The sequence below is a fragment of the Xenopus laevis genome, chromosome 1S (assembly GCF_017654675.1).
Source record: "Xenopus laevis strain J_2021 chromosome 1S, Xenopus_laevis_v10.1, whole genome shotgun sequence".
In the NCBI taxonomy this organism is placed as follows: domain Eukaryota; kingdom Metazoa; phylum Chordata; class Amphibia; order Anura; family Pipidae; genus Xenopus; species Xenopus laevis.
In genome coordinates, this window is record NC_054372.1 from 161,695,542 (window position 1) to 161,715,552 (window position 20,011).

At 38.5% G+C, this 20,011-nt stretch overlaps 1 protein-coding gene across 1 annotated transcript; it reads left to right on the forward strand.

Annotated features, from left to right (window-relative positions):
• The first annotated feature begins 3,346 nt into the window (after positions 1-3,346).
• LOC121399504 lies at positions 3,347-7,738 on the forward strand. The gene is made up of 3 exons (XM_041580443.1): positions 3,347-4,912; positions 7,219-7,263; positions 7,451-7,738. Exons 1-2 carry the CDS (start codon positions 4,035-4,037, stop codon positions 7,223-7,225), a joined length of 885 nt encoding a protein of 294 aa, XP_041436377.1. The 5' UTR covers positions 3,347-4,034; the 3' UTR covers positions 7,226-7,263; positions 7,451-7,738.
• Positions 7,739-20,011: the final 12,273 nt, after the last annotated feature.

A 20,011-nucleotide genomic window follows, 5' to 3' on the forward strand; every position in this document is an offset into this window, starting at 1 on the left:
TAGAGCTTTAGTTGATTGGCTGAAGAGGAAGCGATTAGTTCTGACATTATGAATCGTCTGTGTCCATAGCAACCGCTGTGCAGTTCCTCCCAACTGTAGGGACATACTGTACTGAATTTTATCCCAGCCCCAAGGATAATTTTTTGGAGCAAAAACCGCTTGTGATTTCTCGTGCTTCTCTCTTTTATCCTGCCTTTATAAAACAGAGCTCTCTTAGGGATATATTTATCAAAGATTGAAGTTAGAAATCACCACAGTCCTCTAGAGTGAAATTCTGCCACTCACCTCTGAACTGTCCCTTTTTCGGAGGGACAGTCCCTCTTTTGACAGCTCAACCCGCAGTCCCTCATTTGTACTGGAAAGTCCCAATTTTCTCTGCACTGAACAGCCAGAAAAACATATTAAGTTTCTAGCTTAATTGGTTTTAAGCAGAGAGCACAGAACAGCTAACAGTTGCAAATAAGATACTTTGTAACAATTTTGAGACCACAAAAAAACAGTTTAGATAAGGAGAATTATTCCAAACCTTCATAACCTGCCAAATTTTGTAAAATGAACATGGTAATTAGGGGGTGTGGCCACAGAAATGGGCATGGTCACAAAAATTGCTGCACTACGTGTGAAAATTTTTTTTGTCCCTCTATTAACTTCCGAAATGTTGGGAGGTATGACTCTCCATTTATTTCTATGGGATTTTGAAAGGTGTATTTATCAAAGGATGAACTTTCATTTTCACTCATTGATAAATACTCTTTTAAAAATCCCAAAGAAATGAAGAGTAGCAGAATTTCACTCTAGAGGAATGTGGTGATCTCTAACTTCATTCGTTGATAAATATACCCCTTAGCGCGCATATAGGCTGAGAGATTTGAATAACTGTCAGCTCTTTCCTCAGTAGCACCACACAGGCTCTAATAATGCAGAAGTAGAGCAAGATTAAAAACACTAGCTTAGTAAAAAAGGAGAAGAAGAAGAAAAGGTTGGGATGCAGAGGATAAGGAGGGCTTAAGGGGGAGGAAAAATGAAAGGCAAAGGAATGTGGACACAAGAGAAGAAAAAAAAACATGGGATACTGGGGGAATCACAGAGAAAAAGCCAGAGATTGGAAATTGTGAAATTGGGTTGAGGGAAAGAAGCAGAACTCAGAACTCTATGAAGATAGAAATTAAATCTATTATCCTCTCTCATTCCATCAAACAATACACTGCTCGCACTGTCAAATCTAGGTCACACCTTGTCTCACTCTCATTATTACTGTTACTTGCAGCTGGGGACGTCTCCCCAAACCCTGGTCCAACTCACTCATTTGTACCCTCACTTATTCCTACTCTCAGGCATTCAACAAGGTCTTTTCCAGTCTCTCAGACTTTACGTACTTCTAATATTGCAAACCTAATTCACATAAAACCAGCACCCTCCATACCTTTCTCATGTGCCCTCTGGAATGCACGGTCAATCTGCAATAAACTAACAGCAGTCCATGACCTCTTTATAGCTAAATCCCTTCACCTTCTTGCAATCACTGAAACATGGCTCTCACCCTCAGACACTGCTTCACCTGCTGCCCTCTGCTATGGAGGCTTTTCACTTACTCACACTCCTAGACCGGATGGCCGTCATGGCGGTGGGGTGGGATTTCTTCTCTCTCCCAAATGCAGGTTTCAAAATCTAACTACACCGTCTTCTCTCTCCTTCACTTCTTTTGAAGTCCACAGCATACGTTTGTTTTCTCCAATCTCTCTGCGTGTTGCTGTCATATATCGCCCCCCAGGTCCCTACTCCACCTTCTTGGATCACTTTGCTGCCTGGCTTCCATACTTTCTCTCCAGTGAGACACCTGCTCTCATTTTAGGGGACTTCAACATCCCCATTGACAACTCTGCTTCTGCTGCCACCTCTAAACTTCTCTCTCTAACAGCTTCATTTGGTCTCTCTCAGTGGACCGACTCACCTACCCACATTGAGGGTCATGCTCTTGACCTTATATTCTGCCACTCATGCTGCCCATCCAACTTAATAAACTCTCCCTACCCTCTGTTTGACCATCATCTACTCTCCTTTCAGATACTGCTTTCACCTGCACCTTCACAACCATCTCTCTCTACCCATACGTACAGAAACCTTAATGCTTTTGAACCACAACAATTATCAACAGTATCAGCACAATCCATATCTCATATTAATACTCTCTCCTGTCCCAATATGGCAGCTTCTCTCTACAACGATGCCCTTTCAACAGCACTTGACTCCCTTGCACCTTCTACCACCCGTCACAGCCGGCCAGCTAAACCCCAACCCTGGCACACTAGTGTAACACGGTACCTCAGAAGATGTAGTAGATCAGCTGAGCGACGATGGAGAAAGTCACGAACTGATCCTGATTTCATCCACTTCAAATTCATGCTCTCTTGCTATAACCGAGCTCTATCATTAGCCAAAGAACAATACTTCTCTTATCTAATATCTAATCAGTCTGGTGACTGTTACCTGTGACCCTACTGCATACAATTCGTCGGCTTCAATCCTTGTTAAGTACCTCCACCTGGGTACACTTCAAACTGGAACAATAAGATTTAGGCAAGGAAGAGCCTGAGAGGCAGAACAACTGCTCAAGTGAATTTATTTATGTTTCACACTACATGTTTCGAGCCTCCTGGCTCTTTGTCAAGTGTAATACACAGAATGCTCAATGAAACTTTTAAAGCATACAAACAGGAAATGACCTCAATGTGATCTTCATTACCAATTATCACCCTCCCCCTAAAGGTGAGTATTAAATCGAATAACAATGTCCATAAAGTCCATGTAAATAGTCCATTGTGCAAAAGGTGTAGTCCAATTAAGAACCCTGTGAAAAGTGCTGGAAGTAAAAATTATTAAAACCAGTTAAAAGCATTATATAAGTAAGATTTACATGGTACTGTTACCAAACTATTAACCTACCACTTACTCATAATCAATTTTCCTTGCACAAATAGCTATCTAAAATCTTCAATAAATATTTCAAATTTTTCAAATTTTAGCGGAAAAATAACCCATACTTTACCATTAGAAGTACTCAAATATTTCTGAATGGGCAAACTTTCAAGGCCTGCGAAAGGGGATAAACAGCCATTAATATTATAGAAAGCATTTAACACTCCAATTTTCATTTAGACCCTTAGGTGTAACCGTATCTAGTTTTTTAATCCAATACATTTCTCTTTGTTGGATTCTTTGGAGTAAGTTTCCACCCCTAGATGGCGCTCTAATCACTTCCAGTACCAGCCATTTTAATTGTGATACATTGTGTTAAATGGAGTGTTAATTGGAGTGTTAAATGCTTTCTATAATATTAATGGCTGTTTATCCCCTTTCGCAGGCCTTGAAAGTTTGCCCATTCAGAAATATTTGAGTACTTCTAATGGTAAAGTATGGGTTATTTTTCCGCTAAAATTTGAAAAATTTGAAATATTTATTGAAGATTTTAGATAGCTATTTGTGCAAGGAAAATTGATTATGAGTAAGTGGTAGGTTAATAGTTTGGTAACAGTACCATGTAAATCTTACTTATATAATGCTTTTAACTGGTTTTAATAATTTTTACTTCCAGCACTTTTCACAGGGTTCTTAATTGGACTACACCTTTTGCACAATGGACTATTTACATGGACTTTATGGACATTGTTATTCGATTTAATACTCACCTTTAGGGGGAGGGTGATAATTGGTAATGAAGATCACATTGAGGTCATTTCCTGTTTGTATGCTTTAAAAGTTTCATTGAGCATTCTGTGTATTACACTTGACAAAGAGCCAGGAGGCTCGAAACATGTAGTGTGAAACATAAATAAATTCACTTGAGCAGTTGTTCTGCCTCTCAGGCTCTTCCTTGCCTAAATCTTATTGTTCCAGTTTGAAGTGTACCCAGGTGGAGGTACTTAACAAGGATTGAAGCCGACGAATTGTATGCAGTAGGGTCACAGGTAACAGTCACCAGACTGATTTGATTGTATTTTCCACCAGACTGTTACCATTACCCCAGCGTTAAAGAAATGACAGAAAGAGATTACTCAGAATTATCCAACAAAGGCGCAAATACTTTTGCCTACAGTGATGAAGATATTAATCGAATCCTGTCTAGTTTGGAAACTGAGCAACTTATACCAATTGAATCAATCCCACAGAGCGATGTGGCAAAAGAATTACTAAATCTACAAAAGAAAGAAATACATACAAGTCTACATGTGAGCACATTAGCGGAATATATCAAGACTAAACGAATACCGAGGGGTCTGCGCCTCGATATTAAGCCTAATTTGTGCGCAGAAGACCAGCTTTTACAACAGCGCTGGCTAGAAATATGCAATAAATGCAGCATAGACCTGATGGTACTTACTGTAGAAAGGCTTACCGTGAAACTGCATGAAATCAGAACAGCCATAACTGCTTCTACTGCGAAACTGACAGAGGAAAGAGGCGCTGAGCAGTGCAACAAAATCCTCAGCGACCATAAAGATATCCTGGAGAGACTCCGTTCCTCCATAACTGACAGGAAGCGCGCAAAGTTCAACAGAGACGCCAAGGACTATCAGGAAGGAAAGGTGTACACGTGGAGAGAGGAGCGGAAGTGGCAGCGCTCCGAACACCAGCAGAGGACCGGACTGCCAGCTCCCTTCAGAAACCAACGCAGAGGTGCATCGCAAAGCGCATCATACACCCAGAGAGGGGGCAGGAAAGGATTTCCGACACAACTACAAGGCGCCTCAGCATATTCCACCTCTAGCGGGGAAGACCTACCTTCGTCCTCAGGCTCGGCTCCTTTTTTAGAACAGCGCTCCCCAACACAGGAGGAACATCGGAAAGACAAACACGGCGCAAAGAAGGCCCCAGACAGAGAGAGTTATCCGAAAAGGAATCGCAAGCAGATCAGGTAAATAACCTAGTTGTGAATATCTCTACGGTTAACCTGACTAAGGCTGAACTCTCTCTGTTAAATAAAGGCTTAAACTTTGTACCTACATATACTCTGGATCCCATAGAGTGGGAGATTGACTTTCAAAAATTCATTAGGGGTCTAAAACTTAAACATTACTTTGCTAATATGTCTGATATTAAGTTAAGCACTACAGATATCACTACTGATGTTATAATGACCAGCTTTAAGACAAAAAGTAATTTTGTACCTGAATCTACTAATGACTCACTTAGAGCATTTGAAACTATTGTGTCTCATCAAGTTAGGAAACTATGGGATATAAATACAAGTAACATGGGGCATAGTAATTTATCATTCACCGAAAGGAAGGCCCTCACCTCACTTAAAAATAATAAATCTATTGTAATCCGTAAAGCGGATAAAGGGGGTGCTACGGTGGTAATGAATAGAATGGATTATATGACAGAAGCATTGCGGCAACTATCAGTGCCAGATCACTATGCCTTAATTGATTTTGACCCAACCATGACTATTAAAAACGAAATTGATAATTTTGTCACAGATGCATTTGAAAATGGGGTTATCACTCCAAATGTAAGAGAGTTTCTCACAACTGAGTATCCACGGACGCCTGTACTATACCTTCTTCCCAAAATCCACAAAGCACTGGTTAACCCTCCGTGTAGACCAATAGTGTCAGGAATAGGATCGGTTTTAGAACCATTGTCGAAGTTTGTGGATAAGTATTTACAACCGCTTGTAAGTGAAATACCTACTTGTTTAAAAGACACCACAGACTTACTATGCAAATTGAATGGAATTAATATCGAACCAGATACCATACTATGTAGCATAGACATACAAAGTCTGTATACATCCATTCCACAGGAAGAAGGTATTAGTATAGTGGAAGAAGTGCTCCTGGATACTAATCTCTCACATCACTTAATTTACTTTATCGTAGATTGTTTGGCTATGGTTCTACATAAAAACTATTTCAGGTTTGGGAATGACCACTATTGGCAACGCCAGGGGACCTCGATGGGTGCTGCGGTCACACCGTCCCTCGCCAACTTGTTTGTTTACAACCTGGAGAAAAAATTGTTCCTAGAAAGTAAATTTAAGTCATACATACAGGGATATTTCCGCTATGTAGATGATATCCTGGTGTTATGGAAAGGCCCATTACAATTGTTTGAAGAAATGATATCAAATGCAAATGAGGCCCATAAGACCATTAAATTCACAACAGAAGTTGGACTAGACACACTTAACTTTTTAGATGTCCAACTTAAAATCATAGGAAGGCAAATCCATACCAGTTTATACCGTAAACAAACTGATAGGAATAATATCCTTCATGCTACTAGCTATCATGCCCCAAATGTCATCAAAGCTATACCTAAAGGGCAGTTTCTGAGAGCTCGGAGGATCTCATCAGACAGCAGCCAGTATATAGAAGCAGCTGATAACTTAAAAAACAGATTTGCCAATAGAGGTTATAGTCAAAAATCCATCAAAAAACATGCTCAAGAAGTGTCACAAATAGACAGGGAGAGTTTGCTCACCTATAAAAAGAAAGGAAAAACAACATTAACCCCGTTGGTCTCGACATACGGTGCACAAAGTAGAGGCATAGAACAAATCATCCGTAGATACTGGCCAATAGTCTTACAAGACAAAATCTATAGTAAAATACTCCCAGAGTCAGTAACGTTCAGCTATAAGAAAGGGAAAAGCATTAGAGACACCTTATGTCCAGCTGAAATTGAACCCATCAAAAAGGATACACAGAGATTCCTTGGTAAACCAAAAAAAGGCACATTCCCGTGCCTAAATTGCATTTGTTGTCCATCAATCATAAAAGGGGATAAAATTAATCATCCTACCAGAGGTACCCCACTACAAATCAATAGCTATGCTACTTGTGAGTCACGCAATGTAATATATCTTTTGAAATGTCCATGTGGCATGGTCTATGTTGGACAAACCACAAGGGCTGTAAAAGCTAGAATAAAGGAACATCGGGGCAACATTCGTAATTATAAGAAAGATACTTATACTGATACTTCGGTGTCTAGACACTTCACTGAAAAGAAACACAATGTATCACAATTAAAATGGCTGGTACTGGAAGTGATTAGAGCGCCATCTAGGGGTGGAAACTTACTCCAAAGAATCCAACAAAGAGAAATGTATTGGATTAAAAAACTAGATACGGTTACACCTAAGGGTCTAAATGAAAATTGGAGTGTTAAATGCTTTCTATAATATTAATGGCTGTTTATCCCCTTTCGCAGGCCTTGAAAGTTTGCCCATTCAGAAATATTTGAGTACTTCTAATGGTAAAGTATGGGTTATTTTTCCGCTAAAATTTGAAAAAATTTGAAATATTTATTGAAGATTTTAGATAGCTATTTGTGCAAGGAAAATTGATTATGAGTAAGTGGTAGGTTAATAGTTTGGTAACAGTACCATGTAAATCTTACTTATATAATGCTTTTAACTGGTTTTAATAATTTTTACTTCCAGCACTTTTCACAGGGTTCTTAATTGGACTACACCTTTTGCACAATGGACTATTTGCATGGACTTTATGGACATTGTTATTCGATTTAATACTCACCTTTAGGGGGAGGGTGATAATTGGTAATGAAGATCACATTGAGGTCATTTCCTGTTTGTATGCTTTAAAAGTTTCATTGAGCATTCTGTGTATTACACTTGACAAAGAGCCAGGAGGCTCGAAACATGTAGTGTGAAACATAAATAAATTCACTTGAGCAGTTGTTCTGCCTCTCAGGCTCTTCCTTGCCTAAATCTTATTGTTCTCTTATCTAATATCTACTATGTCCTCCAAACCACAGCAGCTGTTTGCCACATTTAAATCACTCCTATGCCCCCCTCCACCTCCTCCACCTATTAATGTTACTGCCCAAGACCTTGCTCATTTCTTTAATGAAAAAATCGATCTCATTAGGCTGAGCATACCGTCCGACAACAATCTCAGACCAACGTGCAGTCCACTCACATCTACTTTGCACTCCTTCACCCCTGCAACTCTAGAGGAAGTCAGCAAACTTCTAGCCAGCTCAAAACCCACCACCTGCTCCCTTGACCCCATACCCTCTCGCCTTCTCCACCCAATCTCTGATACACTCTCTCCTGCACTTACCCACCTATTCAATCTTTCACTCTCTACTGGTACCTTTCCATCATTATACAAACAAGCACTAATCACTCCTATCCTCAAAAAACCTTCCCTTGATCCCAGCTCTCCCACTAACTATCGACCGGTCTCCCTTCTTCCATTCGCCTCCAAATTACTAGAAAGGCTTGTTTATAAACGCCTGATCCAGCATCTCACTCACAACTCCCTCCTCGACCCCTTGCAATCTGGCTTCCGCCCATCACACTCGACTGAAACTGCCCTCACCAAAGTAACCAATGATCTTCTATTGGCAAAGTCTAAAGGTCATTATTCCATTCTAATTCTACTAGATCTCTCTGCAGCCTTTGACACAGTTGTCCACACACTCCTCCTTGACATTCTACACTCAGCTGGCATTCGGGACACTGCTCTTTCATGGTTTACATCTTATCTGTCTGACCGTTCCTTTAAAGTTTCCTTCTCTAACTCTACTTCTACTACTTTCCCACTCTCTGTTGGAGTTCCTCAAGGCTCTGTTCTTGGCCCCCTGCTGTTCTCGCTCTATACAACTTCACTAGGAAAACTCATTCAGTCATTTGGACTTCAGTATCACCTTTATGCTGATGACACCCAACTCTACTTGTCTACTCCTGATCTTTCTAATTCTGTCCTTTCCCAAGTCACAGACTGTCTTTCTGCTGTCTCCTCCTGGATGTCACAGCGCCACCTGAAACTGAACCTTTCTAAAACAGAACTCATCATATTTCCTCCAAGATCTTCCCCTGTCCCTCAGATATCACTCACCGTAAACAACACCACCTTTCATTCCACCACACAGGCACGCTGCCTAGGAGTTATCTTAGACTCTCATCTGTCTTTTTCACCACACATTCAAACACTTGCAAAATCTTGCCGTATTCAACTGCGCAACATTGCTCGAATACGACCCTATCTCAGTTCAGAATCAACTAAAACACTGATTCAGTCTCTCATCATCTCCCGCCTTGATTACTGCAACTTACTCCTCACAGGTATTCCAACAAGTCACCTTTCACAACTCCAATCTGTTCTAAACGCGGCCGCTAGACTCATTCATCTAGCTCGCCGCTCAACATCAGCTGCTCCCATTTGTATGTCCCTTCACTGGCTCCCAATCTCTTCTAGAATCAAATTCAAATTACTTACACTCACATTCAAGGCCCTTAATAATGAAACCCCTCCCTATATTTCATCTCTAATCTCCAAATACACTCCTTCACGAAACCTACGCTCTGCTTCTGATCTTCGCCTCACTTCTCCTCTGGTCACTTCTGCCCATTCTCGTCTACAAGACTTCTCTCGGGCTTCTGCTTTTCTCTGGAACTCTCTGCCACAAGCTGTCAGACTTTCTCCTTCCTTCCAAACTTTCAAGCGCTCCTTAAAGACCCATCTGTTTAAAGAGGCCTATTCGTTGTACCTTAATTAATCATTGCTGTATCAAAAATGACAAAGTGTTTATATAATCCTAATGTCTCAATTGTACCCTAACCTTTTAGTTTGTAAACCCCATTGTACTCTGTAATCCTTGTCTGTTAGCCACCATTTATTCCCTGTTTGCTATAACTGCAGTAAAGCACTGCGTATCTTGACAGCGCTATATAAATAAATGATGATGATGATGATGATGATGCATTTGCGTGTACCTCCACCCCATGACCAACACACATGTGCTCTACAACCTCCTCCCCTTAGATTGAAAAGTCGGAGAAGTCCAGAATGGGGATTGTGGACTTGAGGGGAGCACAAGTGGTTGGAACTGGGATTGAGCTCACTGCTAGTTAACTGGGTACAGGATAAGAATTCATGGAAGCAAAAAATGAGAATTGAAGGAGAATACTTTGCAGACTAGGGAGAGATAGGCAAATATACAAATAATGGTGTATGGCTCTGTCTCAAAACAAAATTAATTAATTCAATAATTAATGGTCCACAGTGGAAAAATATAATAAAGTTTGTGAAATGGTTTCTCACCAAGACAACCCCCAGTCCAAGGGTTGCCAATCAATTTACAATGTGCAAAAATCCAGGTAAGGTGAGATCCATCTCCCAGTAAAGCTAGTAGCTCAAGTTTGTATGAGTTAAAAAGACTTTATTAGGACATGTATAAGCCTAACGCATTTTGTGCCTGTGTGGGCACTTACTCATAAGCTGAGAGGGAGAGATAGGGTTGCCATCTTCGACCTTCGTACAAACAGGACAAGGGGGCAGGCATATGACATCAGGGGTGGAAGTGGACATTGGCTAAAATTTTGTTCAGGTTTTAATCAGTTGTGATCTGAACAACCCCTAGAAAAACAGTAAGGTTCTAAAAAAGGAGAAAAATATAAGGTTAAGATGAGTATGAGGGGAAAATTATATAGAAGCACTTGTGTAGAAAGTGGTGGTGTAGGAGAGAAAGGATAGGGACAAAAGGGAAAAAAGATCAAATAATAAATATAGGAGAAAGACAAGAAAATAGTAGTGTTAGATGAGTAGGACACTCAGGAGAAGGAAGAAGTAAAGTAGGTTTGGGATTCTATATAGGCTATATGGGCCCCTAGACGACCAACACACATGGACTCCACAATTCTTCTCTTCAGATTGAAAAGTGGGAGCGGGGTCCAGAATGGGGATTGTAAAGTTGAGGGGGCCACAGGTTATCTGGAGAGTGGATTGAGGGTTACAGTAGGGGTCTTTACCAGCCCCCATGTGGTCAAAATAGGTAGCCATAGGAGATAAAATTGGGTATAAGGGAAAAAGTTTATAAAAGCACTTGTGTAGAAAATGGTGGGAGTAGGATATAATTGATGATAGGGACAGAAGGGAGAAAACTCAAATAATAAAGTCAGGAGAATGAGAAGAAAACATAAAAATGTTAGATTAGTAGGACATTCAGGAGAAGGAAGCAGTTTGGTTTGGGATTCTTTATCAGGTCAAAATTTGAGCTTGTGTTTTTTCTCAATTTAAAAATAAACAAGCAGAAATACTGCTAATGTAAAAATGCACCGTTTCTATAGAAATCAGAGACCATTGTCTCAAGCAATTTTATTTTTCAGTCTGATCACCATCATTTATCTATATAGCATGGTTTGCAGCACATTATATAGGTTATTTTGAAAAGTCAATATTTTCAGCATCATTGTAGTTTTGATCACTAACCTGAGCAACCATAGGCAAATCTATTGGAAAGAATAGGCCAAAATCACTCCTAAAGAATGTGTAAAACTGGTACTGTAGACACTTACAAAAATCTAATGTAAATTGAGAGAGTGGGTCAAGAGTCAGAATTGTAAGTTAATGTGTATATGTGTGTATCTAGTAGGTAGGGTTCTTGTGGTCATTTCATCTTTGTCTCTTCTGGTCTAATAAAGCATAGTATACAGTGTAGGTTTGGCAAGTGTCATTTTATACCCAAATCAATTATAGTGATAAATAAAATGCAAATGATCAGAACTAAAACCAAAGTGCTGAGATGCAGTCAGTTTCCCTGTTTTGAAGAACTTGCAGGTTCATTTTAAGAAATAACAATGTGATATTTTTCTGTTTGGTGGTTTTCTGCTTCGATGTGGTAACTACCCAGATACTTTGTAGCAGAATGTGCAATTGTACTTGAGAATACTTGTATTCCTGATGATTCAGGAGAAACCTTGTTACCTTATTGATTGTCAATTCATTTGGATTTTTGAGGGCCTGAAATGTTTTCATGTGGGGGGGGGGGTCACGGCAGATCCCTAATGTTATGCCACTGATAGGACAGGGCCCAAAAATGGCACATGCTGTTTATGGCGGGTCTTCATGGTTTCCTGAATGCAGTGAAATTCAGTTGCAAAGTTTTCCCCTTAGGCCAGTGCTCCTTTTAGGAAAAAGAAAAACTCCAGCAAAGTGGAAATTCTGCCATTTCTCATAACTTGCACAGATTAGTTCTAAACCAATATTTGATTATATAATTTATTTGGGTCCTTAGAAACACTCACCTAAACTAATATATGCATGACTGTCCTTTGCTATCGATCTTAGATGTAGCTGTAAGGAATACAATCCTGAGAAAAATCCAACCTAATTTGTATCTGTTGTCAAGTCAAGCCTAGTTGCATTAACAATATTTCAACACTAGATGGCAATGGCTAACTTTAGTGATGTTTCAGCAAGCAGGTAAAAATAAAGCTTTTCTTTTACAGTGTAATTTAATGAAGAAAATGGTAGTACAAGTAATTCGAAGACTTGCTTTCAACTGTTTCTTATGCCTGCCACATTCAACGATAAAAACAAATCCATTATCCTGAACTCGTTAGTACATGTCTTTATTATGGCAAGAAATCTCAGGTTAGAGGTCTTTTCTACAGTCTCCAGTCATACAGTACTGCAAATGATGGTCACTGTTCCATAGATTTCCTTTGAGAGTGTGTAGCGCAAGCCCTAAATGAAGAATTTGGAACTGCAAATCCAGCTGCTCCTTTCTTCCTTTTCCCAGTTTACTTTTTGTACCACTCATTTTGCATCCATACAAAAGGACTTGTAAGGTGCTTAAACATGGACAAAAGTTTGCCCAAGTCTAGTAGTACAAAACAATCAATCATACTCCTTTGTTCACCTTTACATTAACTTTTAGTATGATTTAGACATTGTAGACATATTCTAAGACAATCTGCAATTGCTCTTTGTTTATTTTTGTATTGTTTTTTTATGGTTGTTCTGTTATTTAGCTTTTTTTTTGACAGCTTGTTCTGGTCGCTAATATCTTATTTACCATAGCACCAGGAGAGGGGAATATGAATAGGAGATCTCCTGAAAAAAAATATATTCAATAAAATGTAACAATAACAATAAAATTGAAGTCTCACAGAGCAATAGTTTATTAGCCGCTGGGGTCAGGGTCCTACATTTGAAAGCTGGAAAGAGTCAGAAGAGAAATGCAAATAATTAATATACTGTAAATAAAAAAAAACAATGAAACAAATTGCAAAGTTGGTAGGAATATGCAATTCTTTAACATACTAACATTTAAGTTTAATGGTGAACCACCCCTTTAAGTGCCCAGTAAATAAACCCAATAGGATTGATGCACCGATGCTATGGATTCATGCAGCTTAATTACCATCATGTAGAAGATACTGTTAGGGGGGAGTTGCACTTGGCACAACTGCGTCCAGTTGTTTTTTTGTTTTTCATAAATTGGACGATATGATGGTGAAAGTCCGGTTGGGCAATTTCCAGCATTTAGCATCAGAATGTCTACATCTGATTCTTAAAAGGCATGTAAAGGCAAAAAAATAAAATCCCATTTTCACTTTCTTTAACGAAAAAGAAACCTATCTCCAATATACTTTAATTAAAAAATGTGTACCGTTTTTATAAGAAACCTGACTGTATGCAGTGAAATTCTCCCTTCATTTACTGCTGTGGATAGGAATTGAATCATACTTATGAACAGCAGGGGGAGCCCCCGCCTTACTTACCAGCCATGCAGAACTCAAGCAGCTTTGTTTATGACGATCCCTAATCAGCCCAGACCACACTGAGCATGTGCACTTAGTCTTAGTCTTGCAAAGATGTTTAACAAAGTTATAAGATGGTGACCCCCTGTAGCCAACTTTGAAAGCATAAATTATTTGTTTGATTAGGCTTGTGGTGCAGTAAGTTCATGTTTATATTTAGTATACAAAATACAGCATTTCTAGCCTTATTCTATTTTAGACTTTACATGCCCTTTAAAGCACTTTTCAGAGTGATTTGATGCAGTGGGAACCCTGAAGCTACTGCTACCAATGCAGTGGCGATAGCTACTGGGTTTTCCTGAGTCAATTGCGGCACATGCATGAGATTTGTTTCAAAAAGATTTGCTGGGTGCCAAAGCACCAAACATCAAAACATACATGCTCAAGCAGCAGGTTTTCCTCATAAGTAGCTTCTATGATGGCATCAATTCAACTAGTAGAAATGCAGCAGTAACCATATCTGAGTAAACAACAAACAGCTGTGTTTAAAGCAAAACTATATTTTCAGAATGAACCCACAGGTAATATATACCATAATAAGTGACTTATTAAAAAAATCTTACCATATTGGCGTGAATTTTCAACTGGAGTGAATGAGCGTCTTTGACTCTCACACTTGTTCCTTACTGGAATTTGCATTATTTATTGTCCAGTGATCTCTGAGGGAGTATACATACCATAAAAAATGGCGGTTCAGGGTAAATTGACAATATTTACTGAAATACAGTATATACAGTAAATTGTTATATATATCTACTACTATATAGGGGTTAAATATTGTGGCAAAAGGAGGGGACTGTTTTGTTTAATAGTAATATGCAGCAAATATATATATATGGGGCAAATTCACTAAGATTCGTAGTTGCGCCAACGTCCGCTTCGCCGAACTTTTTCGTATTTTCACCAGCGCTACCCAAATTCACTAAAATCCGAAGTTGCGCTCAGGGGAAGCTTAAGGTTGCGAAGTTGCGCTAGCGTTAATTTGCCAAGCAAATCGAAGTTACGATAGCGATGCTTAATTTGCATACGGCGCCAAATTGAAGTTACAATGGAGGTATATGTAGTATCACTACACAAGCCTGGGAAACCTTTAAAACAGCAAATAACATTTTTATTTTGCCCTACACATGTGCCCACTGTATAGTTAAGGTGCCATGAGTTAGGAAATGAAGGGGGGAAGGAGGGTAGGCCCAAAAAAAAATTTGATCTTTTTCAGCCTATCACCCATAAAAAAAGAAAAACCGCCAGCGTTTTTTGGGACTTAGAATTTTTTTAAACTTTTTTGGAAGCAATCCCTATCTACTCTATTGCACTTCGCCTGGTCTGAGGTGGCGAAGGAAGTCTGGCGTAAAAGGTAGCATTCAGAATAATTCGCGCGTTAGTAAATTTGCGTAGTTACGTCCGTTGCGCAAATTCGCCAGGCGTAAGGGTGCGAAGTAACTAGCGAATTTACGCCAGCGTGTGTTAGTGAATTGGCGAATTAACGAAAATGTGCTACGCTAGCGAATTAATGAAAATGTGCTACGCTAGCGAATTAACGCTAGCGTTAGGTGCTTCGTCCTTTAGTGAATTTGCCCCATAGAGAGAGAGAGAGCGAGAGAGAGAGAGAGAGCACTAGGGGGTGCCAGAAAAGAAACAACAGGAAAATTTAACATTGAGATTATGTGGCACGGTAGAGCACGATAACCTCCTCCAGCATCTAAGGCTCTGCATCTACAATTCCTTTAGTGAGACACTCCTTCATGTTTTTTTTTTTTAAAGTAGGAGGTGTTTGGAAGTTTAACGTGATCTACCGTGCTACATAATCTCAGTGTTTTATTTTCCCTGTGAATTTTACTTAATGAAAATAAAGATTGGACATTTAATTTTATTTATTTTCTGGCAGCCCCTAGTGATTATAATTGATAAGCTCAGGCCCCACGACATTGCTCCTCATTGCTGAAAAATGCACCACATTGGGAACTTTTCTAGTCATGTTTCCTGTCCATGGAATCCATGCTGCCCTGGGCTGCCCACATGCATAGTATAGAATATGTTTTTCTTGCATCCAAATTCCAATGTTACTGTACTGTGCATGGTCACAGCTCAAGACAAAATTCTGATGTGATTTTTACTAAAATATTGCCCAGGGCAGGTGCTTTTGTTCAGTGTTTAGGAGTGCTGGCCAATGTTTGAGGCTGGCAGTTTTAATCACTGTCGGGTGCCTAAAAGTGGCCATTTCTGGGCCAATTTAAAGACTAAATCAGCATCTTATTCGGTAGTGTATGGGGCCCTCCGACGATCCAGTCAAATCAAAGGACCACATTGTTTGGTTGATTCAGTCGTTGGTCTGACCACCTGTATTCTCAGCCTTATGATCTGATCGTTGGGTCCTAGTGCTCATAATCGGATCTGCCTGAGGTGGGCATATTGGGGAGAGATCCACTCGTTTGGCAAGGTTGCAGGTATGGCCACCTTAAATTGGCATGGACCCATTGATAAACCTTTTCATTCTACTTTAAATAGGTACTTGATAAGTCAAAAACCTTCTAATGCACTTTTGTCAAAGCTCTATATAATTTTGGTCGCTAGTGCAAATATCATTCGCAATTCTTTCACAATGCGAATAAATGTTTGCAAAATGAAAAAAATTGCCTTCTTTGCCCCACACATGACATAGTTACATAGTTAAATTGGGTTGAAAAAAGACAAAGTCCATCAAGTTCAACCCCTCCAAATGAAAACTCAGCATCCATACACACACCCCTCCCTACTTTTAATTAAATTCTATATACCCATACCTATACTAACTATAGAGCTTAGTATCACAATAGCCTTTGATATTATGTCTGTCCAAAAAGTCATCCAAGCCATTCTTAAAGGCATTAACTGAATCAGCCATCACAACATCACCCGGCAGTGCATTCCACAACCTCACTGTCCTGACTGTGAAGAACCCCCTACGTTGCTTCAAATGAAAATTCTTTTCTTCTAGTCTAAAGGGGTGGCCTCTGGTACAGAGATCCTCTTTATGGGTAAAAAGGTCCCCTGCTATTTGTCTATAATGTCCTCTAATGTACTTGTAAAGTGTAATCATGTCCCCTCACAAGCGCCTTTTTTCCAGAGAAAACAACCCCAACCTTGACAGTCTATCCACATAATTTAAGTCTTCCATCCCTCTAACCAATTTAGTTGCACTTAGTCTCTGCACTCTCTCCAGCTCATTTATATCCCTCTTAAGGACTGGAGTCCAAAACTGCACTGCATACTCCAGATGAGGCCTTACCAGGGACCTATAAAGAGGCATAATTATGTTTTCATCCCTTGAGTTAATGCCCTTTTTTATGCAAGACAGAACTTTATTTGCTTTAGTAGCCACAGAATGACACTGCCCAGAATAAGACAACGTGTTATCTACAAAGACCCCTAGATCCTTCTCATTTAAGGAAACTCCCAACACACAGCCATTTAGTGTATAACTTGCATTTATATTATTTTTGCCAAAGTGCATAACCTTGCATTTATCAACATTGAACCTCATTTTCCAGTTTGCTGCCCAGTTTCCCAACTTAGACAAATCACTCTGCAAAGTGGCAGCATCCTGCATGGAACCTATAGTTCTGCACAATTTAGTATCATCTGCAAAAATAGAAACAGTACTTTCAATGCCCACCTCCAGGTCATTAATAAACAAGTTGAAAAGCAAGGGACCTAGTACAGAGCCCTGCGGTCCTCCACTAACAACACTGGTCCAATTAGAAAATGTTCCATTTACCACCACTCTTTGTAGTCTATCTTTTAGCCAGTTCCCTATCCAGGTACAAATACTACGTTCCAGGCCAACATTCCTTAATTTAACCAGTAACCTTTTGTGTGGCACTGTATCAAATGCTTTAGCAAAGTCTAAGTAAATCACATCCACTGCCATCCCAGAATCAAGGTCTCTACTTACATTCTCATAAATAGTTAGTCTGGCAAGATCTATTACGCATAAAACCATGCTGGCATAAACTCATAGTATTATGATTTGCTATGAAGTCCAGCATCTTATCCTTTATTAACCCTTCGAAAAACTTTCCTACCACTATGACAGTAAGACAGTGATTGAGAATTGTATAGTTTGCGAACATTCGCAGTGTATTTAATAAAATTTCGGAATCATATTTAACAAATATGCAGAGCAGGTGTGAAAGGTTCGCAATTCAATAATAAGATACGCAATGCAATAAAAGCCTAATAAAAAATATTATATTGCGACAGGTGAATTTTTTTGCTCTTTGTGAATTTTATTACATTTACCCCTTTATATATATAAAATATAAGATAATAAATTAATCTGCACATTTTAACTGCTACATTGTTTATTTCTCTTTACTTTACAGTACCCCAGTTATTCCAAGCAAATGTAAAATGTAACGGGCATCATATGCATTTGTAGTATTCCATATTTCTATAATGCACCTTTTCTTCACTATGTATGGAACAGTAAAAGGTACACTGGAAAGGTTACATTCTATTTAGTGCCAACTATAGTGCCAAAATAACATAATTAATTCTTTTAAAGATGTTATATTTAACACTAAAACCAGTAAGAAGAAAAAGGATATTTCAAAGGCCAACAGATTCAATGACGAGTTAATCCTTTTTTCACCAAGGGATATTTTTCTTTTCTACTACTTAGGAGAAATCAATACAGGATTACGTTTATGGTCAGTAAGTGACATTTAAAATCATTGCTCTTCTTGTGATCTTTATTTTGAAGACCTTTGGAAATCACAGAGGATTTCATCAAACAGTTTAACAGTGCAGAGAATTCAAAGGAGAAGGAATGCATGCTGGATACTGCTAGGAATTCTTTTTCTTAGATGCAAGGTAGTTAGAACCATATTGCGTTTTCATAGCAATGCATAAATCATGTTCAGCCTATCCTAAGTGAATTGGATTGTGCCAATATCGAATTCATACAGGTAAAAAATAATCACATCCAGAATGAATGTGGCCCTCCTTGAGGAATGTTTCAAGGGTGTGCCTTATTATTCATATATGAGTTATGCTTATCTCTAAGTTACATTGTAAAAAATACAAAAAGTGAGAACTCAATCCATTTGAGGAAAACTTGATGGCATGCTCCTGCTTTGTGTACTTAAATGGTAATTGGGACAAATCATTTTTTAAACTAATTGATTATATTTCACACAATTTCTGTAAAAAGGGTGCAGGATATTTTAATAAAAGTATTTGTTATTCATTCATTTAATTTATGGTTACAGAAGTAAATGTTTGAGACTGTAACTTACTTGTTTGAAAATTCTTTATTTTCAAATACAGCGCTCTTTATTTATACATCTATTATCCCCTCTTTAAAGTGCCACCCTTTCTTTCTGCCAGGTAAATCCTCTTTACAAATTTGTATTCAATTATACATTTTTAGTATTTATCGCCCATTTTTAATAACAACCCCCTATTTAAAATACAAATTTGTTATCTGTTTCATAGAGGATGTTTATAAAGGGAGCACTTAGATTCGTGAAACATGGGCAGGTTTTAAAATCTTTCTTTTCGGATTAGGTTGGAGAAGATACAGCCAACTAAACTCGTTAAGTTATTTGTCAATTTTTCCTCTATCAATATTATTTTTATTGGAAAATGCAAAAAATTGCATTGTTCTATACATTTTTACAAATTCAACTGATCTAAAAGAACTGAAAAGAAAAACAGCATACACCACAGACTTGTAGGGTGTATTTTCCCTTAAAATACTTATCTTTCACTTCCATAGATGATATTCACTTTAATGGGCAGATTTGTCAAAGTTCAAATTTTGAATTCCTGTGAATTTTTTTTTTACTCTAATAAATTCAATTCACAACTCGATTGGTAGGTTATTTAGGAAAAAATGTGAACGTCTAATATTCGATTGAATAGTCCTGACCCAAAAATTCAAATTTGAATCGAGTTTTCCCCTCCGAAAAAAACTTGAATGTCAGGAAGGCAATTAACATATTCAAATGATTCCACGAACCTCTGCCATTAACTTGTAAGTAAATTTGGCAGGTTTTAGGTTGCAAATATTCAAATTAGAACTGTTTCCATTGTTGATGTGCGATAAATCTCACGTTTTAATTTAATTTGGGGGATTACAATTTGAATGTGTGAATTTTGACACCAAAAAATATTAGAATTAGGATTTACTATTTGACCCTTAATTAATCTACCCCTTAATATTTACATTTTTAGAGAAGATCAAAACTTAATTCAAAAGGTTTTGGAAACATGTGGATCTGCATCTTGCATAGACAAAACTGTCTATGTAGTCAATAAATATGCTTTCAAATGTGGTACTTTTGTAGACTTTTGCTATGCAGGTACATTACTAGCAAATATGTCTGTACTTTATGCTGCTTCTATTCCTCCCATTGAAATTTTGTGTTGTTATGTAAAGTGCCTCCA